The sequence below is a fragment of the Anolis sagrei genome, chromosome 1 (genome assembly GCF_037176765.1).
Source record: "Anolis sagrei isolate rAnoSag1 chromosome 1, rAnoSag1.mat, whole genome shotgun sequence".
NCBI lineage: Eukaryota > Metazoa > Chordata > Lepidosauria > Squamata > Dactyloidae > Anolis > Anolis sagrei.
In genome coordinates, this window is record NC_090021.1 from 303,531,612 (window position 1) to 303,559,050 (window position 27,439).

The 27,439-nt window shown below is 39.1% G+C and overlaps 1 protein-coding gene and 2 long non-coding RNA genes across 4 annotated transcripts; 2 read left to right on the forward strand and 1 right to left on the reverse strand.

The window, feature by feature from the left end:
- PROSER1 (proline and serine rich 1) lies at positions 1–24,745 on the forward strand. 2 transcript variants are annotated; one of them, XM_060758890.2, is made up of 14 exons: positions 1–351; positions 4,710–4,818; positions 5,828–5,893; positions 11,401–11,469; positions 11,750–11,844; positions 12,119–12,212; positions 13,690–13,800; positions 13,979–14,062; positions 14,926–15,004; positions 15,856–15,960; positions 16,600–16,644; positions 19,533–21,231; positions 21,892–22,039; positions 23,122–24,745. In XM_060758890.2, the coding sequence occupies exons 2-14, from the start codon at positions 4,774–4,776 to the stop codon at positions 23,251–23,253; spliced, it is 2,772 nt and encodes a 923-aa protein (XP_060614873.2). In that variant the 5' UTR covers positions 1–351; positions 4,710–4,773; the 3' UTR covers positions 23,254–24,745. The 2 variants fall into 2 exon arrangements, with proteins under 2 accessions (XP_060614873.2, XP_060614882.2); XM_060758899.2 differs by having other exon boundaries at positions 15,856–15,951.
- On the forward strand, positions 8,212–11,159 carry LOC137095829 (uncharacterized). Its single transcript, XR_010908991.1, has 2 exons — positions 8,212–10,192; positions 10,244–11,159. It is a non-coding gene; the product is annotated as an uncharacterized lncRNA (long non-coding RNA).
- LOC132764832 (uncharacterized) lies at positions 16,231–27,410 on the reverse strand. The gene is made up of 3 exons (XR_009630380.2): positions 27,278–27,410; positions 19,514–19,610; positions 16,231–16,437 (listed from the first exon to the last, which is right to left on the reverse strand). It is a non-coding gene; the product is annotated as an uncharacterized lncRNA (long non-coding RNA).
- Positions 27,411–27,439: the final 29 nt, after the last annotated feature.

Below are 27,439 nucleotides of genomic sequence, written 5' to 3' on the forward strand. Positions count from 1 at the left end.
CCTGCGCGTCGACGTCATCGGCGCGCGACGCGGCTCGAGGTTGGCGTCTGTGTGTGGAGCATTTCGCGCGTTGCGGCGTCGACGGCGGCCGAGAGGTCCCATCCACGCGTTTGGGGTTCATAGCCGAATCCCCGAGCCTCCCTTCGTATGACCTCGGAGGGCTTCGGGCCTACTTTCTCCCCGGCCTCCCTTCCTTGGCGCTTGAGCAGCCGGGGCGATGCCAGAGTGGGAGGCCTCGACCCTCGCGGCCGCGTTGAAGCCGAGACCCGGAGCGAGGAGCCCCCGAAGCGTCATGCCTGCGTGAGGATGCGGCTCTGAACACGCCTGCCCCCCGAGCGACGCCCCTTTCAGGTCAGGCTTACGCTCTTTGACTGCCATGGTGCAATGCTTCTGGAGTTCTGGGAGTTGGAGTGCCACAAGGCCTTCTCTGCCTCACCACACCACAGTTCCCAGGAAATACCCAAGATAGGGTAGCCCCCTGCAAAAGAGGCAAAACATACAACTCCTGAGTAGATACTAAAGTATACTCCTGAATACACTGAGTATATTGTATTTGTATATCTTTGTACTAGCTGTACCCGCCACACGTTGTTGTGGCCAACCTTCCCTCCCTCTTTCTCTCCTTTCTTTCTCCTTCCTTCCTTCATTCCCTGTTTTTCTTTCCTTTCTTTCTTCCTTCTCTACCTGATTCTTTCCTTGCTTCCTTTGCTCTTTGGTTCCATCCTTCCTTGTCTCTTTCCTTCCTTCCCTCTGTCTTTCTTTCGTTCCTTCTCTCCTTCCATCCCTCTCTCTTTCCTTCCTTCTCTACCTTTCTTTCTTTCCTTTCTTCCCTCCTTCTTTCCCTCCTTCTCCTTCCTTCCTTTCCTCCCTCTTTCTGTGTATGTGTGTATACGGTTCCGGTCCAGCGTATCTGTCCGAACGCATCTCCCTCTACGTCCCACCTCGGAGTTTGAGATCATCTGGGGAGGCCCTGCTCTCAACCCCACCACTATCACAAATGAGGTTGGTGGGGACGAGGAGCAGGGCCTTCTCAGTGGTGGCCCCTCACCTATGAAACTCACTCCCGGGTGAAATTAGGTCATCAACATCCCTCCTCTCCTTCAGGAGGAAATTGAAAACGTGGTTGTGGGGACCAGGCCTTTGGGCAATCTGACAACTAGATAAAGATAATTGGACGACTAGGACTGACAGGACTGACAAAGTGGAATTGGAATTTGGACTATGAGATGGCGAACGCTGAGCGTTAATTAGGTGAAATCGGTTTTATTGGTTTTATTGTTGCAGTGCAGAAATTGATTGTTAATTGTTTAATTGCTGCTATATTGTTTTTATTCTACTGTTATGTTGATGCCGGCATCGAATTGTGCCTTTGTAAGCCTCCCTGAGTCCCCCTCTGGGGTGAGAAGGGCGGGGTAAAAGTAACCGAAATAATAAATAAAATATATATGTATATATGTATGTTTGCGTATATATGTGGCTATGCGCATGCATTGTAATTTTTTATTTTGGGGCTTTTAAGTCCCTTTTGCTGTGTTTTTCAGTGTTTTTATGAGTGACGGTCACTCGTTGGCCTGATAGGTGTATTCTGGCCAAATTTGGTGTCAGTTTGCCCAGTGGTTTTTGAGTTATGTTAATCCCACAAACAAACATTACCTTTTTAGTTATATAGATTGCATTGAATTATTGCCAGTTTGGAAGCCACCCCGAGTCCCCTTCAGGGCTAGATAGAATAGAATAAAAGTACAGTAAATAAATATAAATGAAAACGGGCAGGATTACTTTTAATATATATGTGTTATTGTGATAATTTTATGCTTATGTTGTTTTGTTAATTTTATGTTTACATTGTTTACTCTATATGATTTGGTGAGGTTACTTAGAAACTACCCTGAGTCCCCTTGGGGACATAGAGCGGTATATAAATAAAGGTTCATTATTATTTTTATTATTATTAAAAATAAATAAAATAAAGCTACCCAATTTTAGGAGAAGTGGGGAAGGCATATTCTTCCATTCTGTTGTAATGTTTGTATATTTTAAATTGTATACTAATGCTTTTATGTCAAGCTGCTTTGAGTTCCCTTTGTGACAGATAAAGAAGGGTACAAATAAATAAATATAATAAATATAGCTATATTAATAATAATAATAATAATAATAATAGCACTACAAGAATTATGAACAGACTGCATTAATCCTAGTGTAGACCAGGCTTTGCAAGTCTGGGCCCGCTGGATGTTTTGGACTTCAACTCCCACCATTCCTAACAGCCTCAGGCCCTTTCCTTTTTCCCCTCAGCCTCTTAAGCTTAAGAGGCTGAGGGGGGAAAAGAAAGGGCCTGAGGCTGTTAGGAATGGTGGGAGTTGAAGTCCAAAACAACCAGAGGGCCCAAGTTTGTCCATGTCTAGTGCAGTATATTATTCCAGAGATTATTCTTATGTCTTTGTTGATATGTGACCTTAACCTGCTCCTCTCTCCTTCAGGGAAAAATATAGGCTGCATGTCTACACTGTAGGAGTAATGCAGTTTGACACTACTTTAACTGCCGTGACTCTCTACTATGGAATCCTGGAAATTGTAATTTGGTGGGAACTATTTGTAAAACTGCAACTTCCATGACTCCGCAGCCTTGAGCCATGGCAGTTACAGTGGTGTCAGCCTGCATTCAATCCAATGTGGATATGCACCCCTTGAAAAACTACAACTCACACAATTCCCTAGACTTGAGCCAGGGCAGTTTAAAAGTGGTGCCAAAGTGCATTCATTCTGGAGTATAGATACATCCGTAGTCTATCGTGTAGTGCTTTGAGCATCAGACTTTGATTCTGGGGCCCAGTGTTGGAATCCCTGCTTGGCTGTGAAACCAGATTATCTCAGACAAGTCACACACTTTCAGCCTCAGAAGAAATACTGCAATAGAAACCCTATGAACATTATTAGGAAGAACTTCCTAACAGTGAGAGTTGTTCAACAGTGAACTGTGGTGGAGACTGCTTCTTTGGAGACTTTTAAACGGAGGCTGGTTAGCCATCTGTCGGGTCTTTTAAATGCGATTTTCCTGCTTCTTGGCAGGGAATTAGATTGGATGGCCCATGAGGTCTTTTCCAATTCTATGATTCTATAGGTTGGAAATGAATTGAAGGTACACAACAAACTAGTACCTGTCTGTTCAAGGACACAATTACAATTCATCACATTGACTGGCTGCATAATATGGTATTTCCAATGTATAAATCCCAACAGAGTTTTGAAAATATTATCCTAAATCAGCTTTTTCTGACTTCTGTGTTCAATATATATTGGCTCACATACGTAATTCTATATCTGATTCGACCTGCCATGGCTTGAAAATATCTCTCCCTCTCTTCCCACCAAAAAACAAACCCTTTCCCATTTTACATAAGGGATGCTGTTTACTATAGTATTGTATGTTACAGGACTTGAGCCTCCATGGATTTTGGTATCCATGGAAAATTCTGAAACCAAACCCTGTTGAATATTAAGTGCCCACTGTGCCTGGCTGTTGATTTATGGCAACACCATGAATTTTCTTTGGCAAGAAATACTCAGAGGTGGTTTTACCGGTTCCTTCTACTGAAATATAGCCTACAGTACCTGGAATTGACAGTCTCCCATCCAAGCACTTATCGGGACTGATACTGATTACTAATCAGCACTGAATTTTAGGATTTGTAATTTAGTAAACTGAAGCCATTCAAATTTAGTCTGCTAAAGAGCAGACTATTTAGTACACTGAAGCCATTCAAATTTAGTCTGATCTAGTGCCTCTATGTCTTGAGTCCTCCAAATGTTTCAGGCATCAGCTCCCGGAATCAGTTATCATTTCTCAAGTTGACTTGGGTTTCTAGGCATTATACTCTAAAACAACTCTATGACTGAAATCTGAGAACAAACTGCAGCACTAGAGCTCTCATTAAACTACAAATCCCAGGATTTCATAGGATGGTGCCACTACTCCTTCTGAGACTGAGATTGTGTAACATGCCTAACATCATCCAAGGGACTCCCATGGCTACACAGTGATTTGAACCCTGGACTCCAGAGTTATACTCAAACCACGACATTATGCTGGTTCTTTTTTTTTTTTTTTTTTGTTATGTTGTATGTCTTAATCAGCCCAAAGGTACAAGAATATATTACAACACATCACCAATGTCTATTTGTTGTCTCTAATATTGCTCTTTGGAGCAACAAAGAATTTATTTATTTATTTACTTTATTTGTATACTGCTCCTCTCAGCCCTTAGGCGACTCGGAGCGGTTAACAGCAACAGTTTCAGTATACAAAGTACAAGGTTATTGGGTATTTAAAAGTAATCATATAACAAGTTAATTAACAGTATAAACATCAATACATCAATATAACAATATAACAACAGGAATAGCTTTTCTTTGGACCAAATGTTCAGCTCTTCTGGATTTTCCTCATATAATTTATTTAGCAGAATTCACACTGTCTTGCTAACCTTCCTCTGAATAATAGTTTGTCTATATTATTTTTCATAAATAGAGGTTTTGAGGAGAAAAGGAGTAACGGGTTCAAAAATCAAGTCCACTCAGAAGCCTCCAAAGATGGAGTTCTCTCATTTAGCAATCCCACATTTGTACTGTTTTTGATGAACATCATACTTAGTGAGATGCAAATGTATATTAAACTTTTATGTTCTTTTTTGTTTTTTCATTCACAGTAAGTAATTTTGCAGTAAAGAGTGCCTGAACAAACCCAAAGGCTGTGCCCCTGAAGAATACAAGATGGACAAAAAGGCATTTGAGATGGTGCTTGATGAAATTAGGAAGGTAAGATATGATTAAAGAAATAGCATGTTGTAAATACAGCACAGATATCACACTAAATATATAAGGGAGGCAGAATACCTCTTGCCTTTGGCAGGATGGCATATGAAAAGTCTATTTAGAGATAGATTCTTTAGAAAACCATAGCCTAGAGTAACTGAAATACTCTTGTATAGATGTTTTTAAAAATTCTTTCGCACCATAATTTTATTGTATCCATGGTATCTACAGGGGTTAAGTGCCAGGATCCCCTGATATACCAACACTTGTGGACGTTCAAGTCCAATTATATACAGCAGCATAGTAAAATAGTGCCCCTTATATAACATGGCAGAATCAAGATTTGCCTTTTGGAAAAGAAAATTGGAATATAGAATACATCCCACAGATACAGAGGGACAGCAGCATATAGTTTCTGTTGTAGTTTGTTAGATAATGTATATTTGATAAATTTAGGGTGTATTTAATTTAATTTTTTATGAAACTTGTGAGTCTTTTGATTTCATAAAGATGATATTGATCACATGTATTTGAGTATCCATTCTCTTTTGATATGTTACACATCACAATCCTAAAGTTATTTGTTTGATTGTAGGTTCCATTGAGTAACACTACTTACTTACTTGTAGTAATTTCTTAAAAGTCTTTATAAGATATATGAGAGTTCAAGCATTGGGCTATGACTCTGGAGATCAGGGTGTTGAACTCTCACTCAACCATGGAAAGCCACTGGCTGACCTTTGGCATATCATCTAGTCTCAGCCTCAGAGGGAGGCAACGATAAATCCCTTATGAACAAATATTACTAGGGAAACCTAGTGATAGTTTGCCTAAGCCCAAATAGACTGGAAGGCAAACAACAGCTATTTTAAACTATTACCTTTACACATTTTATTAATGCATGATATGTTTTGATTCCTAATTGACTAATAGACTTAACTCATTCTTCATGTAGTCCTGAAAGCTAAATTTCTATTTCTGTTTTGCTAACTACATCTTCTGTGTTTTGTAGGCTGTGCTGATGGAGTACAAATTAAAAGCAATTGATTATGTACACGGATACTTTTCTAGTGAACAGGTAATGATAAACAAAATACAATCTTTGCAGTGTGAAACTAAAACCAAATGTCACTGTGATGCAAAAAAATTAATTCAACATGTCTAATTGTTCTTCTCAAAATGGCAGGATAGTATGAGAGCCAGTGTAGTGTAGTGGTTAAAGTGGTGGACTAAGAGACACTGAGCTGAACACCTGTTTCAACTTGACCTATGTCTTAATGTTTTTTTGAAGTATGAAATAGGGTGGAGAAGAGCAGTACATTCCTCACTGGAGGGAAAATGAGGTGTAAATGCAATAAATTGCTTAAAGTAGTTTCATTTTATCTACCTAAGATACTAGATATGAAGTAGGATACAAATATTTTGATTGATAAATACATAAGGGTATCATGACAGTGATAATACTGTACATACAGTCAGTATTTGTTTTGTATCATGGTGTAGATGTTTCCCCTGTGGTCAATGTAAGAACCATAGTCGATAATAGATGTTTGTCAACTATATAGCCCCGTCCTGTGCTCTGCACATTGTGGGATCAGATGCTATCCTCGTGAAAAAAATCACCTCACTCTTGGCATGAGCACAGGAGCTGTTATCAGCACTACAGTACTTGCTTTCAGATTTCCATTACAAAACTCTGATGGTGGTTTACAATCCAGGTCGTAAAACCTTGGGTCTGATTTTAATTGCAGAATTTTAATTACCTACACATCATGAATCCGTGGTAATCTTGCTAAACTAGTTCTTGACTGTTAAAATGACATAGAGAACACATCTCCATCTCTCTCTCTCTCTCTCTCTCTCTCTTTTTTTTTTTTTTTTTTTTTTGAGAATATAACTTTATTTCTAGGGCAGTTTTTCCTAAACTCTGGTTTTCAATATATTTTATATTTCAACTCCCAGAATCCTTGATCATTGTCCTGTCAGAGTGGTTATAGTTATTTCATATGTATGTATGTTTTCAATGTGTTTGTATTAGTATTATAATGTATTACAATGTATTAGTATTGGTTTTCAAAGATGGATTCAGCTATGTGTTAGAATTGTTATTAAGAGGCAGAGAGAGAAAGAACCTTGAGACAGAGATAACGAAAATTCCTTTGCCCAGGGAAGAAAGAGGGAGTTACCCAGCTTGAAGGACAGAATGTTTACTTTTGCCTGTATGTCTTGTGCTGTGTCCGTCGCCATCTTTTAGTGTTCCAAAATGTAGTTCCTATGCAGTAGATGCTTTAGTAAAGCTCTCTTAGAAGAATGCTGCCTGAGATTGCTTATTTCTGAAACTACACGCCTGTTGCGCCAGACTGGAGAGTCTGAACTCTGACATTTGGTTATGGGCCCAGATTATGCCCAGGATTATGACCAGATTTATGGATGATAAGAGTACCAAGGAGCAGACCTGTAAGCATGCTGCCGGAGCCCTGAATTGCAACCCAGTTGACAGAAGAGGCTGACGGAGCATGGGAACTGAAACAGCCTGACGGAGCAAAAGAGAGAATTTTGCCGTGGCTATTCAGTGTGAGTTGATGACAAAGATTGCAGCCTGCGGTGAGTAACGAGGCTGAGTTTTGAAAGAAGATACGCAGCGGGGCGCGCTGGGCCAATTGAGTGATTAAGGAGGTGATTGATGTTGGAATCTGCCAAGCCATAAAACTGCCAGAAGCTGTTTTTCTTACAGCTGGGCTTAAATCCGGGATTCCGGAGGTTACGAAATGGCTTTTTCAAAGTTCCGACTAACTTATGAGAATGACGGACGGAGTGATGGATGTGATGAATCGTCGGTGAGATGTGCAGACCGTCATCGGTGTTATTTTTGCAACAGAAGAGGGCATTATAAAAGAGATTGCAAAGAGAGGAAGTTTCAACTCAGTGGAACGGCCTGTGAGAGATATGGAGCCGAGACCAGTTACTGTGAAGATGAACAGAGAAACAGCAGCAGAAAGATAAATTCCTGTGTGGTGTCAGCTGCAGCCAGAGAAGCGGGACTTTCCAAAGAATTTGCCCAGGCTGGCCGGAGGTGTTTCAACTGCAATAAAATTGGACATTATGCTCGGAATTGTGTGGAGAGAAGATACCAGTCCAGAGGGGGCCGTGTCCCTGGAGTTAGAGTAAAGAGAGGTCGCGGAAGCAGAGGGGGCTATTATGGGAGAAATAGCTCAAGTCAAGCCGAAGAAGCAAGGATCATGGTTGCCGCTGTAGGAGAACTGGATGGCATCAAAAGAGACAGATGGGTACTAGATTCGGGTGCGACACATCATATTTCGAATTCTCTACGTCATTTTAATTGCACCCAATATACCCAGGGGAGTATGGTAACTATGGCTGACGGGTCCTTTCTCATGTTTGAAAAGTTTGGGACGTGTTATATCCCTTGTCTTAATGTTTGTTGGGAGAAAGTATTGTATGTACCAGAAATGAGAACTAATCTGTTAAGTGTAGCAACTTTGACTGAACATAATTATCAAGTAAAGTTCAAGGGAATTTATTGTTATATTTTTGACCCCAAGGGTGTCTTGATTGCCAAGGGTGTGAAGAAAGATAAAATGTACTTAATGTTTGAGAAATTGAATCAGACAGAGAGCAATGAGAATGTACAAGTGCAATGTGTTAAAAATGAGATTCAACATGACAGGTGCATACATTTACTCCATAGGATTATGGGGCATGCTGATATGGAAGTCTTGAAGAAAACTTTAAATTTGTGTCCAGAATATGAGCTTGAAAAATGTTATTTTGATTTAAAATGTGCAATCTGCAGTGAGGTAAAAAGACAACCAATTAAGTGTTACAAGAAGTCCAAAATTAGAGCTGAGAGACTTTTCCAAATAGGACACATTAGTATTGCAGGACCTTACCAACAAAGTGGTGCAAATTCTAGATTTACTATGTTGATAGTGGAGAAATTATCTAAATTTTCTTTTGTATATTTCTTGAAAGATTTGTCAGAGGCCACTGAGAAGCTCGGAAATTGGTTAAAAATGGTTGAGAATGTTTTTGATGTGCAACTGGAGACGCTGTATATTGATAAAGGAGCTGAAGTGTGTAAAGATGAGTTAAAACAGTTTGTGAAGTCAGAAGGAATTGAAGTCATTGAAATGAGTCAGTTTAAGAATGAGGAAGGAATTGCAGATAAAAGAATGGAGTATATAAATGAAATGAAAACATGTATTTTCAAAGACTCGAAGATTGAGAATGTTTATTGGCCGGAAGCAATTCACACAGCTAATTATATAATGAATCGTTTATGGGATCAGGTGTTGGATGATATTCCTTTTCGTAAGTTGTATGGCTATGCACCAAGTTTCAGACACATGAGAATCTTTGGACACTGTGCAAATGTGTTATTACCTGTGAATGAGAGAAACAAACGCAACCGTTATCGTGAGATGTTTTTCATAGGCTATTATAAGAATTATCTAAAATTTTTGAGTTCACCACAAACAGTCAAGTTAGCTAGAGTGGCATATTTTCAAAGATTGAGAGACTGGGAAGACATACACACTAACAAAGAGAATTTACATGGTTTACCCACAAAGAGAGAGGAGAGAAAAGTTGCACCAGATGTACAGGTTGAGCAGAAGCAGAAACAAGAGGTAAAGATTGAGCCAGATACACGTAGAAAGGAAAGGAGTGTTGCCACAGGCACAGAAGTGAAAAAGAGACATGAGTCAGGAACACACACACAGACAAAGAGTGAGAAAATAGCTAAGCAATATGCAGAAGTGATGCAGAGGGTGCAAGAGTTGGCAGAAAGAGGTACACATTCAAAGGAAAGAGAAGTCACATACAAGTCAGAAGCAGAATCACCACAAAGTAAAGGAGAAATGACAAAAACACCTGAAAGAAAGAGTTTGCAAGTTAAACAGGAACCTGAAGAGCCAATAGTTACAAAGCAAATTAGTGTCATGAATGAAAGAGATGCAGTGAAATACATGCAGTACCATAATTTAGCCACTGGGGGCGTAGATACAGTTGCAGTAGGGAAAGATTACACCAGCTGGGATGATAGTGATTTCTAGAACCAGCAAGTACCAGAATGTTCTGAAATGAAATGAGTTTGTTATGAATTGGTTTAGATTGTCAAAAATGTAATAGTGCAAGATGTTTGAAACTGTGTTCAACTAAAAAGCGTAGGTGCCTTTGCAAAAATGCAATGTGTTTTATGTTCTTTGTAGTTTTGCTATGTGTATTGCTAAGATTTTTATGATGCATTTATTCCCCTGTATTGTTGTATTGATGTATTGAGACTAAGAAGTTAAATCATGTGGTGTAAAGTTATAGAGTGTAAAAGGTTACAATTATTATGAAATGATTATTAAAGGTAATGGTTATTAAAGTATTGAGGTAACGAAGAATAGTAGTTATATTGAAGATATGATGTATTAAGTAGCTATGATGTATTGAGAGAACAAATGAATATTGTACTTAAAGAAGAAATGTAAGAATGATATGTATTAAGAGAATGATATGCAATAAGAAGTAATGAAGAAGAGTAATTGTGTGTATTGAAAAGATTATAGAATCACAAAGAGACATTATGAAAAGAAGAGCAGTAATGATATAGAGTTAATATGTAAAAGAGATGCAGAAATGTATGGAGACATGATTGTATGTACTAAGACATTATAAGTTTGCAGAAATGTGTTATGTAATGAAAAAAGTTACTGTGTGTAGAAAAGTTATAATGAAGCAAGCAGAGTAATATGGAAGAAGTATAATATGTGTTTAAGATGTAATAGAAACAAACAAAGATATGATTGTATGTAATAGAAATGTCATTAGATTGTGAAGAGAAGTTAAGAGAAGCAAATGTATGATGAAGTTATTATAGAAGTTAAAATAGTAGACAGATGTGTAATAATGAAGTTGAGAGTTAAGAGTCAAGAAGTTACTATTATGCAAACCACATGAATGTATGTAAGAGAAGTATTGTAACACATTGAAAAAGAGGGGGAATTGTCAGAGTGGTTATAGTTATTTCATATGTATGTATGTTTTCAATGTGTTTGTATTAGTATTATAATGTATTACAATGTATTAGTATTGGTTTTCAAAGATGGATTCAGCTATGTGTTAGAATTGTTATTAAGAGGCAGAGAGAGAAAGAACCTTGAGACAGAGATAACGAAAATTCCTTTGCCCAGGGAAGAAAGAGGGAGTTACCCAGCTTGAAGGACAGAATGTTTACTTTTGCCTGTATGTCTTGTGCTGTGTCCGTCGCCATCTTTTAGTGTTCCAAAATGTAGTTCCTATGCAGTAGATGCTTTAGTAAAGCTCTCTTAGAAGAATGCTGCCTGAGATTGCTTATTTCTGAAACTACACGCCTGTTGCGCCAGACTGGAGAGTCTGAACTCTGACATGTCCAAGGAAGTGGGACTTGGGGGGGGGGGGGGGTTGAAGTCCAGAACATCAGGAGGACTAGCACTTGGGGATTGCTGTTCTAGAGAATTCAGTAGCAGCAGATTAGTTGTTTATTTAAACCAAATATTTTATATATGCAATGGAGTATAGAATTTCTTTTTGTTGCAGATTGTTGAATTACTGAGGTACTTCTCTTGGGCTGAACCACAATTAAAAGCAATGAAAGCATTACAGCATGTAAGTTTGTTTGATTTTGTATTGAAGCAGTAGTTTCATTTAATCACATTTCCCTGATTTCTTCTTCAATCCCAGTAGCAACATTTGACTTTCTTGCTTCTATCTAATTTGTGATTCATCTTTTTTCTAAGTACAGCATGCTTTAGTAGACAATGAAGCATTTGTTGGTGTGAACTTTGACCCATACTTCTGTTGCCACAAGCTTTAAACTATTTGTTTTGTAAACCTATGACATGTCCATGATAGGGACTGAGACAACTTATTTTTCTTTTGTTTCTAGAAAATGGTGGCTGTTTCTGCAGCAAAAGTGGTTAACATCCTCAACTGTTTCACTTTTAGCAAAGACAAACTTATAGCACTAGAGCTGTTGGCTTCGTAAGTATTGACTGTTGATTTGCTTTGCATGCATGCTGTCATAGTTAATTCTAGTGCAAGTCTTGTTGGTAGTTGGTTTGATGGAGGCTTAGCAGATTAAAACTTTCAACCCAATAAATTATAACAATCTGGTATTATCGTAACAATTTCAATTGGCTTATTATGATTTTGCTGCTGATAAATCTTAATCGAGAAATACACTACTAAATGAAAATTCTGCTGATTGTTTGCTTGAAAACTATTTACTTTCTAAACCAAATGCTTCATTTTATAGCAATATTATTGATGCTCAGAATTACCGCCTTATTGAAGATCTCTTCCGAACTAGCATGTCTGAGAAGAAGAGATGCAGAAGAATTCTTGAACAGGTATTATGGCATGACTGGTCAGTTGGCTGGCTTCCCTTTATTAAAACTGGGCTTTATAATTAATCTTAATTTACAAGCCTTATCCATATTGTCTTGTAATCAAGACTGTCCTTTCCATAATCCTGCTGAGGTGACATCTGTGGAACCAAATAATCTGAATTTTATATCCATGCTGCCATTTATGTATGCATCCATTCATTGTCTTCACCATCTTAATAATAATAGTAATAATAATAATAATAAACTAGTGATTGACTTGTGATTTTGTGATATAAAATCTATAATAAACTTTATTATTATTATTTTACTGACACAGTATGTCACAGCAAACGAGATCTATATGCTGGATTTCATATCACAAAATCAAAAGTCAAACACTTACCAAGCATCTAGGACTGTGTGATATATTTTCGAATGATGTGTGCAGATCCAAGTAAGGTGGCCTTTTACAGTTGACAGATCGTGATTTTGTCAATATTTATTGTTTCCAAATACCAACTGAGGTCTTTTGGCACAGCACTCAGTGTGCCAGTCACCGTTGGGACCACCTGTACTGGTTTGTGCCAGAGCCTTTACAGTTCCGTTTTGAAGTCTTGATAACGGCTGAGTTTTTCCTGTTGTTTTTCCTCAATGCGACTGTCACCTGGTATGGCAACATCAATAATCCAAACTTTTTTCTTTTCCACAATCATGATGTCTGGTGTATTGTGCTCCCAAACTTTGGCAATCTGGATTCGAAAGTCCCACAGTATTTTTGCGTGTTCAATTTCTATTTTACTTTGCAGGTTTATGATCCCACTAGTTTTTTACTACTTGCAGGTGGTACTTTTGACATAAGTTCCAATGAATCATTTGGGCCACAGAGTTGTGCATCTGTTTGTAGTCTGTCTGTGTGATTTTTCTTGCAGCAGCTGAGGATATGATCAATGGTTTCATCACCTCCCTTGCACAGTCTGCATTTTGGTTCATCAGCTGATTTTTCAATCCTGGCCTTAATGGCATTTGTTCTAATGGCTTGCTCATGGGCTGCAAGAATCAGGCCTTCTGTCTCCTTCAGTGTTCCATTTGTGAGCCATAACCAGGTCTTCTCCTTATCAACTTTTCCTTCAATTTTGTCAAGGAACTGCCCATGCTTTGTTGTGCCAGCTGTTAGTTCTGGTTGTAGTGCAGTTTTCTTGTACTGATTTTTTTTCCTGCTGTGCTTTGAGAAATTTCCAATTACTGACTTCAATTAAAGCAGGTTCTTGGCTTTCCTTGACATATTCTGCCAGGGTGTGTTTATCTTCTTCAGTTGCTTGTTTACTTGTAAAAGTCCTCTGCCACTAGAGGACTTTTACAAGTAAAACATAATAATTCACAAGGATGTAGTGAATTATGAATTATTATTATCGTTATCATTATTATTTAGTGTACTCTATTTACTAATTCAGTATGAGTATACTTTTAATTGTCTTTCCATTTTTTACTTTTGTTGCAGGCATCCAAAGCAGGATGCAAAGCACCTCATGCTATGATATCTTCCTGTGGTATGATTCCTGGGAACCCCTATCCAAAGGGAAAGCCTAGCCGCATAAATGGGATTTTTCCGGTATGCATCCCTTTACTAAATCTGGAAATGTTAGAATATAACTTGAGCTGGTTCTGAAACATATGTTACTTTCCTTTAAATACAAAATTATACCCTTTTACAAATTTGTGTTACCTGTCTTCGCATCTTGTTCAGGGTATAGTATGGTCCTTACCAGTGAATCCTCTCTATTTTCCAGGGGTCTCCAGTCAAGAAGGAGAATGAAGATAATACTAACGAAGGCAAGGGAATAGCAGCTCGTATTCTTGGACCATCCAAACCAGTATGTCTCAGTAATGAAGCTGGAGCAATTTGAATTATTGCTTATGTTCTTTGAAACAGAATAGAATTATTTATAAGAAAAATATAAAATAGCACAAATATAATATTTGTTGCGCTTGGTGAAAAAAATCAGTTACAAAGATCAAATACTGCCAGTACTGCCATAGGGGTGGTGTTTTTTTTTAATCACTGGAAGGGGGGAAATACACAATACGAAAATAAGTGTTTCTAAAATGTATGAATCCAAGGATGGCAGTTGGGAAGTTACTTTTTCAGAGCTGGTGAAGGAATATATTAATCCAGGTTTTAGATAAGATTATTCTGTTCAATAGGGATGAGGCAAACCAAGTGAAAAAGGAAACTGTAGAATGGCTTGGGTAAGCTATGGGCATCAGTTTCCTGCCTTGGACTTTACTGTTCCATTCAGAGGGGAAAATAACAGCTGAAATCAGAAGTGACTGCAAATTCATTGTCAAATTTGCAAAAAGAAAATCCAGTTTTGTCTTTTAATGCGAGCTGTGTCTTGTTTTAAAAGAGAATGACTTCTCTTGCAGGCCCCTAGCAGTGGTAATTTTCTTCTGTTTAATCCCATCTTTTTCTAAATTGAGGAGTTCAGAACAGACAGACTTCTGCTATATGTGTAAACCACACGATCCCAGCCTCTGTAGTAGTTGCTATCCAGTTCAGCTCCAAAGGCTAGATCCCATAAGGAAGTGAGAGTCAGTGAAGGAATGTAAGAAATGAGCTGAAGCTGGCATCGTATCAAAGTCCAGCACATGTTGCTCTTGTATTCCTTGGTTACCTTTACCTTCTCAGCAGCTGGATGTGTATATGTTTTAACTTACTATTGTCCTTTTCGTTTAGGCTCCAGCGACCTACAATCCACATAAACCTGTTCCTTATCCTATCCCTCCTTGCCGACCACATGCAACCATTGCACCAAGTAAGCTCTTTGTTCCTGATTGTGCCCTGTGGTTATTTCTTCCTTGACCATACTTTTGCTGTCTACCTCCTGAGTAGACAGATAATGGCCACAGTTGCTATGTGTATGTTTTGTTTTTTTATCTTAAACTTTTGGTGTTGACTTGGAACTGGTATCCATTGTATAATTTCTTTTCTTTGCCTGATTCCCCCAAACTTTTTATTCTGTTACTTGAATTGAAAGGTAGTTAATTTCAGTTCAGTTACTTGGAATAATTGAGCCATTCAGCGATTCTTTAAAATCTGTTTTCTATTTATTTATTTATTTATTTATTTCATTTATATACTGCTTTTCTCAGCCCTTGGGCGACTTTCTAATGTTAGCACGATGTAGTGTTTTTCATTTGAGCTATGTATTTTTGAGTTATCTAATTCTTATTCTTTCAGTTAGAGAAAAAGTAAGTTATTCTGCATACATACTGATTATATCATGCTGTTTTTATACCCCTCCTAATCCTGTTCAGTGGCCTTGTATAATTAAAAGAAGTAAATCATATAAGACCAATAGAATTGTAAGTTAAAGGGGTTCTAGAACATTCATGTCCTACACAAAAAGGTAAAATAATATAGTGTCAGAATCTGACAAAACATCAATTGTGAAGGCATTTCATATAGTGTCTGCCACACCCAAGGGAGACCTTGCTCCTAGCAGCTATCCACCATTTCTCCTTTCGTTATAGTTGATTTAAGCATGTGGATGGCAATATGTACAAGACAGCGATCCTTAGTATTTCCACAAATTGCCGTTGTCTTAGATTTGCATGTATAATATCATTATGACATGATCTTTTTGTTTTCTGTTTCCCCTTCTAGGTGCTTACAATAATGCGGGTCTTGTTCCACTAGCTAATGTTGTTGCCCCTGGCTTGCCAGTTCCACCACCGTATACCTCTAGCCATGTAGGAACAGGTAAAGCAGGTATCCTCAGGAAATTGGGTCTGTTTTGGTTACACTCCAACATAACTGAGATATAGAAGAAGCTCCGTGGAGGGTTGGGACAGCAAGTAGGCTTAACAAGTCACCACAAGGGTTCCCACCCTATCCACCAGTTTTGGTTTCAGCACTCTTGATGAAAGTAACCGTTTTATGCCTCTTGAGACTCTGTGAGAAGAAATGCACGCAAGCATTTTCAAATCTGGGAAATTTATGGAGTGTTTTGGAGTAATAAATAAAGCACAACACAAGAAATAGAAGCAACCAAAACAATTTAAAAATCTGCACCAAATTGGGTTTAAAATATGCATGAATTTAAACAAAAAAAATACTATATGTCATCTCAAGAACAAAAGTACAACGAAACAGTCTGAGAGATTTTCATATCCTCAGCTCCAGTGGCTTTGGATCATAAGATGTAGGAAGTGAGTCCATATTGTGCTGTCTTTTCCTCACCAACTGCTGAGGCATAAAAATGACAAGAGAGAAGAAGGAATTATGACATTTACACTTATTTTAACATAAATAGTGTATGTGGTGTTAGTTTTTAAATAACTGTCTTTATCAGTAGTCTCAGACAATATTTTTTCTCTAGCCTGCTAATTAATTATATCCTTTATGTAGAAAACGAAGAACTTTCAAATCAGACAAAATCTTCCCAAAGCCAAGGTAAGCTGTTCATTTGCAGAGAGAAGCTGTGTAATATAAAAAGATGCTTCCCAAGGAAATACATATTATTTATTTGTTGAATACTATTTTGTTTAATTTTTTAAAATAAGGAATAACACCTTAAAGTATCAAAATGCAATTAATTTTTTTAGAATGTTTCTGACACTTGATCTCAATCACACTTGTTACAGTATGCCTTCAGGTTTTTCTAACTTGTGGGGACCCTAAGATGAGTCTACTGCAGGCATGGACAAACTTAGGCCCTCCAGGTGTTTTGGATTTCAACTCGCACAATTCCTAACAGCCAATAAGCTGGCTGGGATTTCTAGGGATTGAAGTCCAAAACACCTGGAGGGCCAAAGTTTGCCCAAAACCTACCATAAGATTTTCTTTGCAAGATTTATTCAGAGTGAGTTTGCCTTTGCCTCCCTCTGTGGCTGAGAGAATGTGACTTGCCCAAGGTTGCCCAGTAGGTTTCCATGGCCAAGTAGGGATTCGAGCCCTGGTCTCCAGACTCAAATCACTACACCAAAATAAGAGGTGTTTTGGTGTCGTTATGGGAAGCTAAAAAGGACTAAAAGTCATTTTTAGCCTTCGAGGCTGGACAATAAATAATTGATATATGATAGTTTTCCTGACTGTGCTCTAAAAACCTATCCCAAGTAATGATTCAGTACGGGCTGTCCGCAAGTTACAAACATCTGACTTGCGAACAACTCATGGATACAAATAGGCAGCTAGCTGGGGAGTGATGGTGCTAGCTTGCTCTTCCTCCCCAGCCAGGGCTCCTTTGCCCCTTGTTTCCTTCACACCAAGAGGAGCCTTGGCTGGGAAGGAACTGCGAGCTAGCACCATCACTCCTCAGTTGGCCGCCAGTTCATATCTATAAGTTTCCCTACGTGTCTGTGCTGTCACTAGGGAAACTACGGTTACAGGTAAGCAACCTCTCATTTATTCGTAAGTCAGATGTTTGTAACTCCTTCCAGTCTCCCTCACACTTTGCCAGAACCTTGACTTGGGGGAGGGAGACTGATCTTCTGAACAGGGGCATAGACAGCAAAACAAACATTAACCCTTCCCTATGCTATCAAAAACATTTTTGTTTTACAATTTTAAAAAAACTTTATACTTCGCCACCATCTCCCATAGCGACTCAAGGCGGTTTACAAAATAGCACACAAAGATGCCATACATAAAATATATAATACATAAAACAAAATACACCAACATGAAAACAATAATACATTACATAAAGCAGGTATATAAATTGGATAAAGCAACCTCTATTAAAAATAGAATCAGTTAAAAGATCCGTGTAATCAATATAGCAGCCCAGCTGAATGCACAGAATGTAGCTATAAAGTGCTAAGTGATTGGCAATCAGTTCTGGTTACTGTCTAAACATTATTAAATGCTCACTGGAAAAAAATGTACCTGTTCAACTTAAGATCAAAAAATGTACAAATGCAAATTAAGATTAAACCTGCAGAACCTATCTTGTACATAACTTGGAGACTGCCTATAATAGGTTCTTAAAAGCCTCCCATCTTTACACAGGTAAATACATTCAAGGGCCATTGCAAATTATAGTATGAATGGTAATATTTTCAAATGAATGTTGGTCCCATAGATACTTGGAAACCAACTCAAACTCCAAATCAGAGTTATAACACAGTATGTTTTGTACTGTTTTTCCATAGTGGAGCAGAAAAATAATATTGTAGTTATGATCCCTGAACCGTTAATATTATTGAGGTGTGAGAATACTTTTCTTATTTCACCCCATTGCTTGAAAGCCTTTTGTACAAGAGGTCAAAAACTACCTTTGCTGTTTTGGATAACACTGAATTTCGTCTTATACTTAAAAGCAAACAGGAATTGCACCTCTTTCTCCCCACCCATGAAATTATACTAAAATCCTATTTCACTTGCAATCATATGCACGCTTATTTGAGAAAAAGCTCTCTTCAACTCAGCTGGACTTAATTCTGAGTGAATAGAATTGTGCCATTAAGCATGTTTATTTTCAGTTTAGCAAGTAAATGCAGTATAAACAAAGAGTATATCATATAAGCCAGGCCTCTTCAACCTGTGACCCTCCAGGTGTTTTGGACTTCAGCTCCCAGAATTCCTGACTATTGAACAAGCTGATTAGGGCTTCTGGGAGTTGAGGGTACACACAATTAGAGATTGAAGAGGCCTGATATAAACTGTGATGCCATGCAGGATCAAAAAGATACACTGCCATGGTCGCTTTGTAGCAAATGTTAACTAGTCTTTTGGCACTAGTTATAAATGATCTCATACTGTCTCATAGTTGCAGATTGGACAGTCTCAGATATTTACTGCACTCATACACAAGTTTAAAATGGTTATTAATACTTGGTACAGTAGCACAGTTTAATACTTGGTACAGTAGCACAGTTGTGTATGCAGGGCTAATAGCTCTGTACAAATTAACCACCAGACACAAAAATATTAGGTAACAATAGCCACAACAGTAGCCACTGCCCTGGCCTAGTACCAGAACCCCTGGGAGGTCTTTGGGAGAGACTACCATGCCCGGTTCCTCCTGCCTCTCTCTTGTCACCAGGAGGCACTGCCAAAATGCCTGCTCTGATCCTATCTGCCTCAGGCAGGTCCCCTGAGTATAATCCTGTTTGAATTCTGATTGTCCTACAGTTTGAACTGATCAAACAAGACCAATCAAATCAGTGGCTATATATCATTTTGCATACCATGTTACTTTTTGCAAGTTGTGATAAGCATCTTTTATTTTGCTCTTGTGCCCCTTAGTTGCTGTGTAAACCGTGTTAGAATGCATTCATGTTGAATACAAGCATTTCTGCTGATTTCCAAGAATTCTTACCAGTTTTGTTTCTTTCCAGCTTTTGCTACACAATCGAACCATCTCTTTACACCTCATGGGTCTAACCTTGCAGCTTCTCCAGCCCCAACCCCGTCATCTGTTAAGGCAATAAGCCAGTCATCAGCACTTCCATCTCCAACAACGCCGGGGATAAGCATGTCCACCCCTGCCCTCCCTGGCTTCCCAGGGCAGGTCTCATCTGTCCATTCACCTCAGCCATTGACTCCCACTCCTTCTGTTATCAAATCCCACTCGCTGCCTAGTGTTCCTAATACATCTGTTCATTGTGCCACCCCCAATCCCCTCCCTGCAACTTTCTCTGGGCTGACCTCCATGCTTCCTGCTGCAACAGCTCCGCAAGGGGTGTCTACACCATGTGCCAACCCTGCATCTAACGAAAGTTTTACATCTGCTTCCTCGCCATTCGCCAGCCTGCCTTTTCCTGCATCATCTGTTGCTTCCCCTGCTAATAATTCCAATTCATTGTCATCTGCTTTTGCTGGCATGCCTTTGTCCCTGACGCCTACTCCTCAAGGAATAGCCAGTCCCCTTTCTTCTGCTATTGTTGGTTCTCCTGCCACTAGCCTATCCTGCCCACTTAACTTACCCAACCCACTCCTATCCGTCTTAAAGGGATTTTTGTCAGCCAGTGATGGCTCCATGATGAATTCAACTGCTCTGCCTTCTGCTGAGCTTGCTTCTTTATCTGGTCTTACCAGCCAGAATTCTGAAACTGCCTCTTCATTGAGTAACAAATGTTACACTCCAACTAGTACCTCTGTCCTTCCCACTCCAGGACTATCGATTTTTTCTGGACTCCCATCTCAACCTGGAGTAAGCAGTAGTGCAACCCCTCCAGCACAGTCCCCTTTGAACACACTGGCATCTTCCACCATGCCAGGCAACTGTGCCTCCTCAGGGGCTCTTTCCCATTGCCCAAGCCCTGCTAACCATGAACAGCAGGTCTCAGCCACCTCTGCGGCCACAGTCATTCCAGCTCTTGTGAAAACTGAGCCCATCAGCCCTACTCTTTCCAGTTTCAAAGGCCCAGCGCATTCTGCTGGGCCTTCTCATAGCACTTCAGGTTTGTCAGCTCTTGGCCATGTGTATGCCTCTGCTACTTCATTGCCAGGCAGCTTACCTGGTTCCCTTAACCCAGCACTGTCTAGCCTCTCTTCTTTGAGTGGTCCTCTAAACAGCAGCCCTTCCATCGCTCCACATGGCTCTTCTGCTCCAATTGCTCCAGTATATAATGCACTTCCTCCTTTCACTTCCCTGACCAGCAGTTTTGCTTTTCCTGGCAATCCAGCACTTACCCCAACGGGATCTCTGCTGCCCCTTCCACCTACAACAACATCAGCCATTTCTTCACCTCATGCCAACTCTGCAAGCACCGTTCTCCCAACGCTCATGGCTTCAGCGGCTGCTCCAGCGCCACCATTTCCCCTTAACTTGTGCAGCGCTGTCCCTTCCCTGTTTTCTGTTCCTCAAGTCCCTCTAGGATCATGCAACTCATCCTTCCCTCCTTTCCCTGTCTCTAACACTCCCTCTGTCACTCCTGCTCTCCCTTCTTTCCCTGGGCTCCAGGCATCTTCTACAGTAGCAGCAGTCGCACCACTGCCGGCAGCTGCCACAGCCCCATCTCCAGCGCCAGTGCTGCCAGGGTTTGCCTCGGCCTTTAGCTCAAACTTCAACTCTGCACTTGTGGCACAGGCTGGGTAGGTTGTTTGTGCCAATAATGAAAGGCAGTTTCTTTGGCAAATTGTTGGTTATCTTTGTACTGTGATATCTAAACATAATTATGACTTATGAACAATTCATTTTTATAATCAGTTTTTAAGGTTTTTTTTGTTGAAATCACCTTGATTTTTTAAAAAATCTACCTTGCTAGGGGACAAAGTATTGAATTCCTTCTTAGCTAAGCATATTTGGCTCTTGGGTTGCATTAAGACTTCTGAAGAGATGTCAAATAATGGGAACTGATAGGAGGGATTTAGGATGCATCTTTTGTTAATTGAAACAGTCACTCTCAGCTTCTAGCAAGATGTTTTGGACTTCTTTTCCCTTAACGCCTGATCATTGGTTGCAATAGCTGAGACTTCGGGGAACCGGCATCCAAAACACTGAAAAGCCAAAGGCTGAGAGTCTCTGGATTGAAGTAATTAATCTTCATGTTTCAAACACAGGCAACAGTTTCCACATGCAAAATCCTTCTTGCCCAAGTGATAACTATGTAATAAGTAACTGGATACACACAAAAAACTCGGCATTTGTATTTTAAATTTCACTAACTACAGTGCTCCTTGGAATTTTGTATAGTAAAATGTTGGTTGCAATGTCTGACAAAGCTGAATATATTTTACATCTGGTTATTTTAGCCTGACTTCTGGGCTCCAGGCTCCTGGTAATACAGTATTCCCAGGACTTCTCTCTCTTCCTGGCATCCCTGGACTTGCCCAAAGTGCTACACAGTCTTCCTTACAAGAACTTCAGCACAGTGCAGCTGCACAGTCAGCATTACTACAGGTAAATATAGTATCTGAATGGAATACACAATCATCTGATCAATTTGTTATAAACACAAAAGTTATGTGACCTCCACACTAAAAGTTCAATTTTCTCCAGCACTTTGATTGTATCTGTAATATGCTATATACAGATATATATAACAGCATGTTTATTCTATTTATTTCAAGAGTTCCTTTTAAAATCTAAGTAATAATGAAATATCTCTGCTTGATTCATATTGATGTAGACTAGATATATAGGGGGGCCCTGGTGATGCAGCAGGTTAGACCACTGAGCTGCTGAATTTGCTGACCAAAAGGTTGGCAGTTTCAAATCCGGATAGCAGGGTGAGCTCCCGCTGTTAGGCCCAGCTTCTGCCAACCTAGCAGTTAGAAAACATACAAATGTGAGATCAGTAGGTACTGCTTCTGCAGGAAGGTAATGCGCTCCATGCAATCATGTTGACCACATGACCTTGGAGGTGTCTATGAGCAACACCGACTCTTCAGCCTAAAAACGGATATGAACACCACCCCTTAAAATCTGACATGACTAGACTTAATGTCGAGAGGAAACCTTTACCTTAGATATATAGGAGTTACTGCAGAGGTTTGAAGTTACCAAGTATACATTTTGTAATTCAGATCTCATTCAAGCTGTAATAATGGGAAAGGAAGACTTCTCTCCAAATGTTTGTGGCTACAGTGCCCACATGAAAGAGGTGGTGTAAGAGTTCTTAATGCCCCCAGAAAGAAGTTTGTGTCTCTGAAAATAGCAAGAGTACACAGTGTAAATATCAAGTTCTCATATTTAACATCTCAAGAGTTATGTGTAATGGCAATCTCAGAGGTGAAGTTTTCATTAGATTTCACTTCCACTTAAAAACATCCTTCTATACATAAGGCGTGACTGTTGAAATGTTACTATACCTATTTTCATTTGTCACTATTATGTGACAACAACAAATGTTCATACTGTGTTGCTTTTAAATATGGGACCTTTCTAGGAGCAAAACTTGGGCTTCCTTGCTGTCAAAATTCAATTTTAGGGAAGCAACTCCTCAGAAGTCTTTTTTAATTCCTTTCTTTGTTTGATTAAAGGCACACTCTGCTTCTGCTCTGGAGAACTACACATCACAGCCTGATGTTTTTACTACATATTCTGCTGCACCAGGAACTCCCGGGACACCCTTTTCATTGCAAACAAGTCTTCCCCAGAGTGGATGGCAATAAACAACATCCATTTTACCTACAGGGAGCAACCTTTTCTTGAAGACTGCTGTGGTAGTTTGGCAAATCCACTGATGATGCTTCCATTGAAGGCTTTGGCAAAATCTACTGACTTCTATGTGTCGCAATCAAGAGGAAGAGAAGAAGAATTCCAAATAACTATTTCAGGCAGGATACCCAAATCCTGAATTTTTAAAGAAAACAAACAATAATATTTTTAATCAGTACCCTTATGAAGCAGTGAGCTTCATTCATTCCTTTTTAGGTAGGAGTCAAGGGTTTTGGATCTTTATGGGATTTTTTAAAATACAAGCATTATGTCAGGGTTTATTTTATTTTAAAAATCAATTTTTGCTAGGTCATCACTGTCCCAACACATGATTCAGGATATGAACTTTTCAGTATGTACATGGTATATGTTTTTTATAAAAAGTAATTTTAGAGCAGGGCTCCAAGACTATTTATTTCTTCTTTATACAGGCTGAGAAATCACACTGTTCAAAACATCCCGCATGGGCATACAGGATCAACTCTAGTCCTGCTCTTCCAATATCTTGTTTCTCACTAACTTCATGTCAATGTTCATTCAGATATTTGTCACTGAAATTAATATTTATCCCCTTAGTCCCTATTTACCCCTACCACCTTTCAGTATTCATTTATCCTTCTAGAATGACTGGATTTCTACTATAGAGACGTACTGTATGTTTTTAAACTTTGGGCAAATCCGAATTGAGTGCACATTTAGGTCATTACAAGCTGTACCTTACAGATCATGGGTTTTATTCTGTAATTAACTTGTTTATTTTAGTCTTATCTTCAAAAGCATTGGCAGTGCATCAATTATGCTGCCACCAATACGTCAAAGCCTGCTGATTTTATGCATCAAGTTCACATTTTCTTGAAAGTGTAGAACTAACCCAAAAATGTTTTGTAGTCATGTAAGAATGAATTTTGTGGTTAAGCTTGGAAAATGCAATTGTAATTATTAGGCAGGCTTGAACACAGCTGGAGCTGCATGTTCGGTTCATTCCTCCCCCAGTAACAAATTTAGGCCAGATACCATTATAATCAAGGATATTCAAACCAGTTTCTCATGCTAGTTAGGAATTATGCAATGCAAAATATGGTCTCGCTGTGTCGGTGAAAGTGCTTTATTCTGTTTAGTATATTTAGTGATGAGTAGGAAAAAAACTCCCAATATTATCTCTCTTTAAGAAAGTCTTGTTCTAGATCTGCAGTACAGCGATGATACTTGATTTTGTGTTTTGAATGTGAACTCTTATTTTTATTGCGGTGCATAGCTTAACATTTCCCTGTAAAGATGAAAGTCTGTTGAATAGTATTACTAATGTTGAGGCTTTCCAAAACTGAACAGGCATGAAGAACACTAATGTGTATATATCTGTTATTTTTATAAAGTTTTTAAAATAAATTGTGAAGCAGTGGTACACATGTTTCTAAATTAGACCCAAATAAACAATTATTTACACAATCTCTGTTATGTAGGCATATCTATGTGTGGTGAAATAACTGAAATAAGTCTCAGGGAAGGGGTCCTTTATAAAATACTGAAATTCAGTTGTTTTTATGAATTGCTACTGGTTTTTATGTAGCTTCTAAATATTCCACAGAGGTAAGAACCAAAGAAATGGCTTAAATAAATAATTATATGAGATGCAGGTCAAATTGAACTCAGATTTTCGTCCAGGGTAAATATAAGTGTTTTATAGTGTAAAATGATTCAAAAAGAAATCTTCCCCCCAGTGTTCTGTACCAATTTCACTTTTTAACTGGAGTAGGCTACTTTACCATTTTTGTGGAATACTTCATTTTAAGAAAGATAAAAGTGATCGTTTTCAGATCATGATTATTAAGGTTAAAGGTCTTCCCTGACATTAAGTCCAGTCGTGTCCGACTCTGGGGATTGCTGCTCATCGCCATTTCTAAGCCGAAGAGCCTGTGTATTCCGTAGACACCTCCAAGGTCATGTGGCCAGAATGACTGCATGGAGCGTCGTTACCTTCCCGCCGGAGCGGTACCTATTGATCTACTCACATTTGCATGTTTTTGAACTGCTAGATTGGCAGAAACTGGGGCTAACCAGGAGCTCAAGCCGCTCCCCGGATTCGAACCTGCAACCTTTCCGTCAGCAAGTTTAGCAGCTCAGTGGTTTAACCCACTGCGCTACCAAGGGCTCCTTCGTGTTTGTTAGTACGCTGTTTTAAGCTACATTGGGGTAGAATCATTGCTACTGGGATACTTTTGGGGAACTGCATAATAATACGAGTGAAATCTGAAAATGGGATGTAGCTACACCTGCACTTTTGTTCTGAGAATTTGAAAATATATTGTAGGTGAAAGGTGGCTAATTTCTGCTTGTCCAGGGCCCATTTTTTCTAGTCAGCCAATGGCACAAAAAGGCCAGAAGGGATATGGCTTAAGCAGGGGAAAATGCAGTATTTCATATACTTTAATAATAATAATAATAATAATAATAATAATACTTAGGCCACCCTCTCCCTGAAGGAACTCAGGCCACTTTACCTACAAAAAAGGCAAACATCCTATACCTCAAGTAAGTACCAACAATATACAACAATATCAAATATAATTCAGGTCAAAATATATTTAAATTTAAAAATTTTATCATTAAGAGAGACAACCCACAATTATAGAATGAAAGAGTTGGACGAGACCTCATGGGCCATCCAGGCCAAGAAGCAGGAATATTGCATTCAAAGCACCCCTGACAGATGGCCATCCAGCCTCTGTTTAAAAGCTTCCAATGAAGGAGCCTCCACCACACTCCGGGGCAGAGAGTTCCACTGCTGAACGGCTCTCACAGTCAGGAAGTTCTTCCTCATGTTCAGATGGAATCTCCTTTCTTGTAGTTTGAAGCCATTGTTCCGCGTCCAGGGAAACGGAAAACAAGCTTGCTCCCTCCTCCCTGTGGCTTCCTCTCACATATTTATACATGGCTATCATATCTCTTCTCAGCCTTCTCTTCTTCAGTCTAAACATGCCCAGCTCCTTAAGCCGCTCCTCATAGGGTTTGTTCTCCACACCCTTGATCATTTTAGTCACCCTCCTCTGGACACATTCCAGCTTGTCAATATGTCTCTTGAATTGTGGTGCCCAGAATTGGACACAGTATTCCAGGTGTGGTCTAACCAAAGCGGAATAGAGGGGTAGCATTACTTCCCTAGATCTAGACTAGACACTATGCTTCTATTGATGCAGGCCAAAATCCCATTGGCTTTTTTTGCCGCCACATCACATTGTTGGCTCATGTTTAACTTGTAGTTTGATGGGGCACCAGAACTTCCTGATGGAAGACGACTAAATAGCTCTCAGAACTACAATATGTTTTAGTATTAATTGAAAACCCACATAATTATTTTTGAAAGGCAGAATTCAGAACATCCTTATAGGTTGAATATCCCTTATCTGAAATGCTTGAGACCTGGTATGTTCGGGATTTTGGTTTTTTTTATTTTATTTTGGGGATATTTTTCTACAGACGAGATCTTGGAGATTTATGGATGTTTCACATACACCTTATACATGTAACCTGAAGGAAATTTTATACACAGTCTTTAGAAGGCAAAAATGTCACTATTTTAGCCAGCTTTGTAAGCATTTTTTTAGTTTTGGAGCATTTGGGATTTCCAGAAAAGGGCTATTCAATCTGTGCTAGATAAATATGTAGTATTTGTACTGACATGTTTTACAAATTTCTGAAAAATTATGTACTACATAATTTTGTGTGGTGGGGGCTCCTTCTTTGGAAGCTTTTAAGCAGAGGCTGGATGGCCATCTGTCAGGGGTGATTTGAATGCAATATTCCTTCTTCTTGGCAGGGGGTTGGACTGGATGACCCATGAGATCTCTTCCAACTCTTTGATTCTATGATTCTAAAGCACTATTCCATCAAAATATATTCATTTATTTTATTGCACTTATATACCCCCTAAAGTGTAAACAATAAAATGTTCAGAAATGAGATTACTACGTTATTCCCTACCTCAGCCATTTATTTAATTCCTTCAGAGTATTTCTGCCACTAAACCCTCAGTTGTAGGACGGAGTGGAGAGGAGGAAAGCAGCTAAATGGCTGTCACAACATCCTCTCCCTGTGGCAGCCGTAAAGCACCAAGAGAACGCTTTTCAGCCTTGTCGCGCGGAG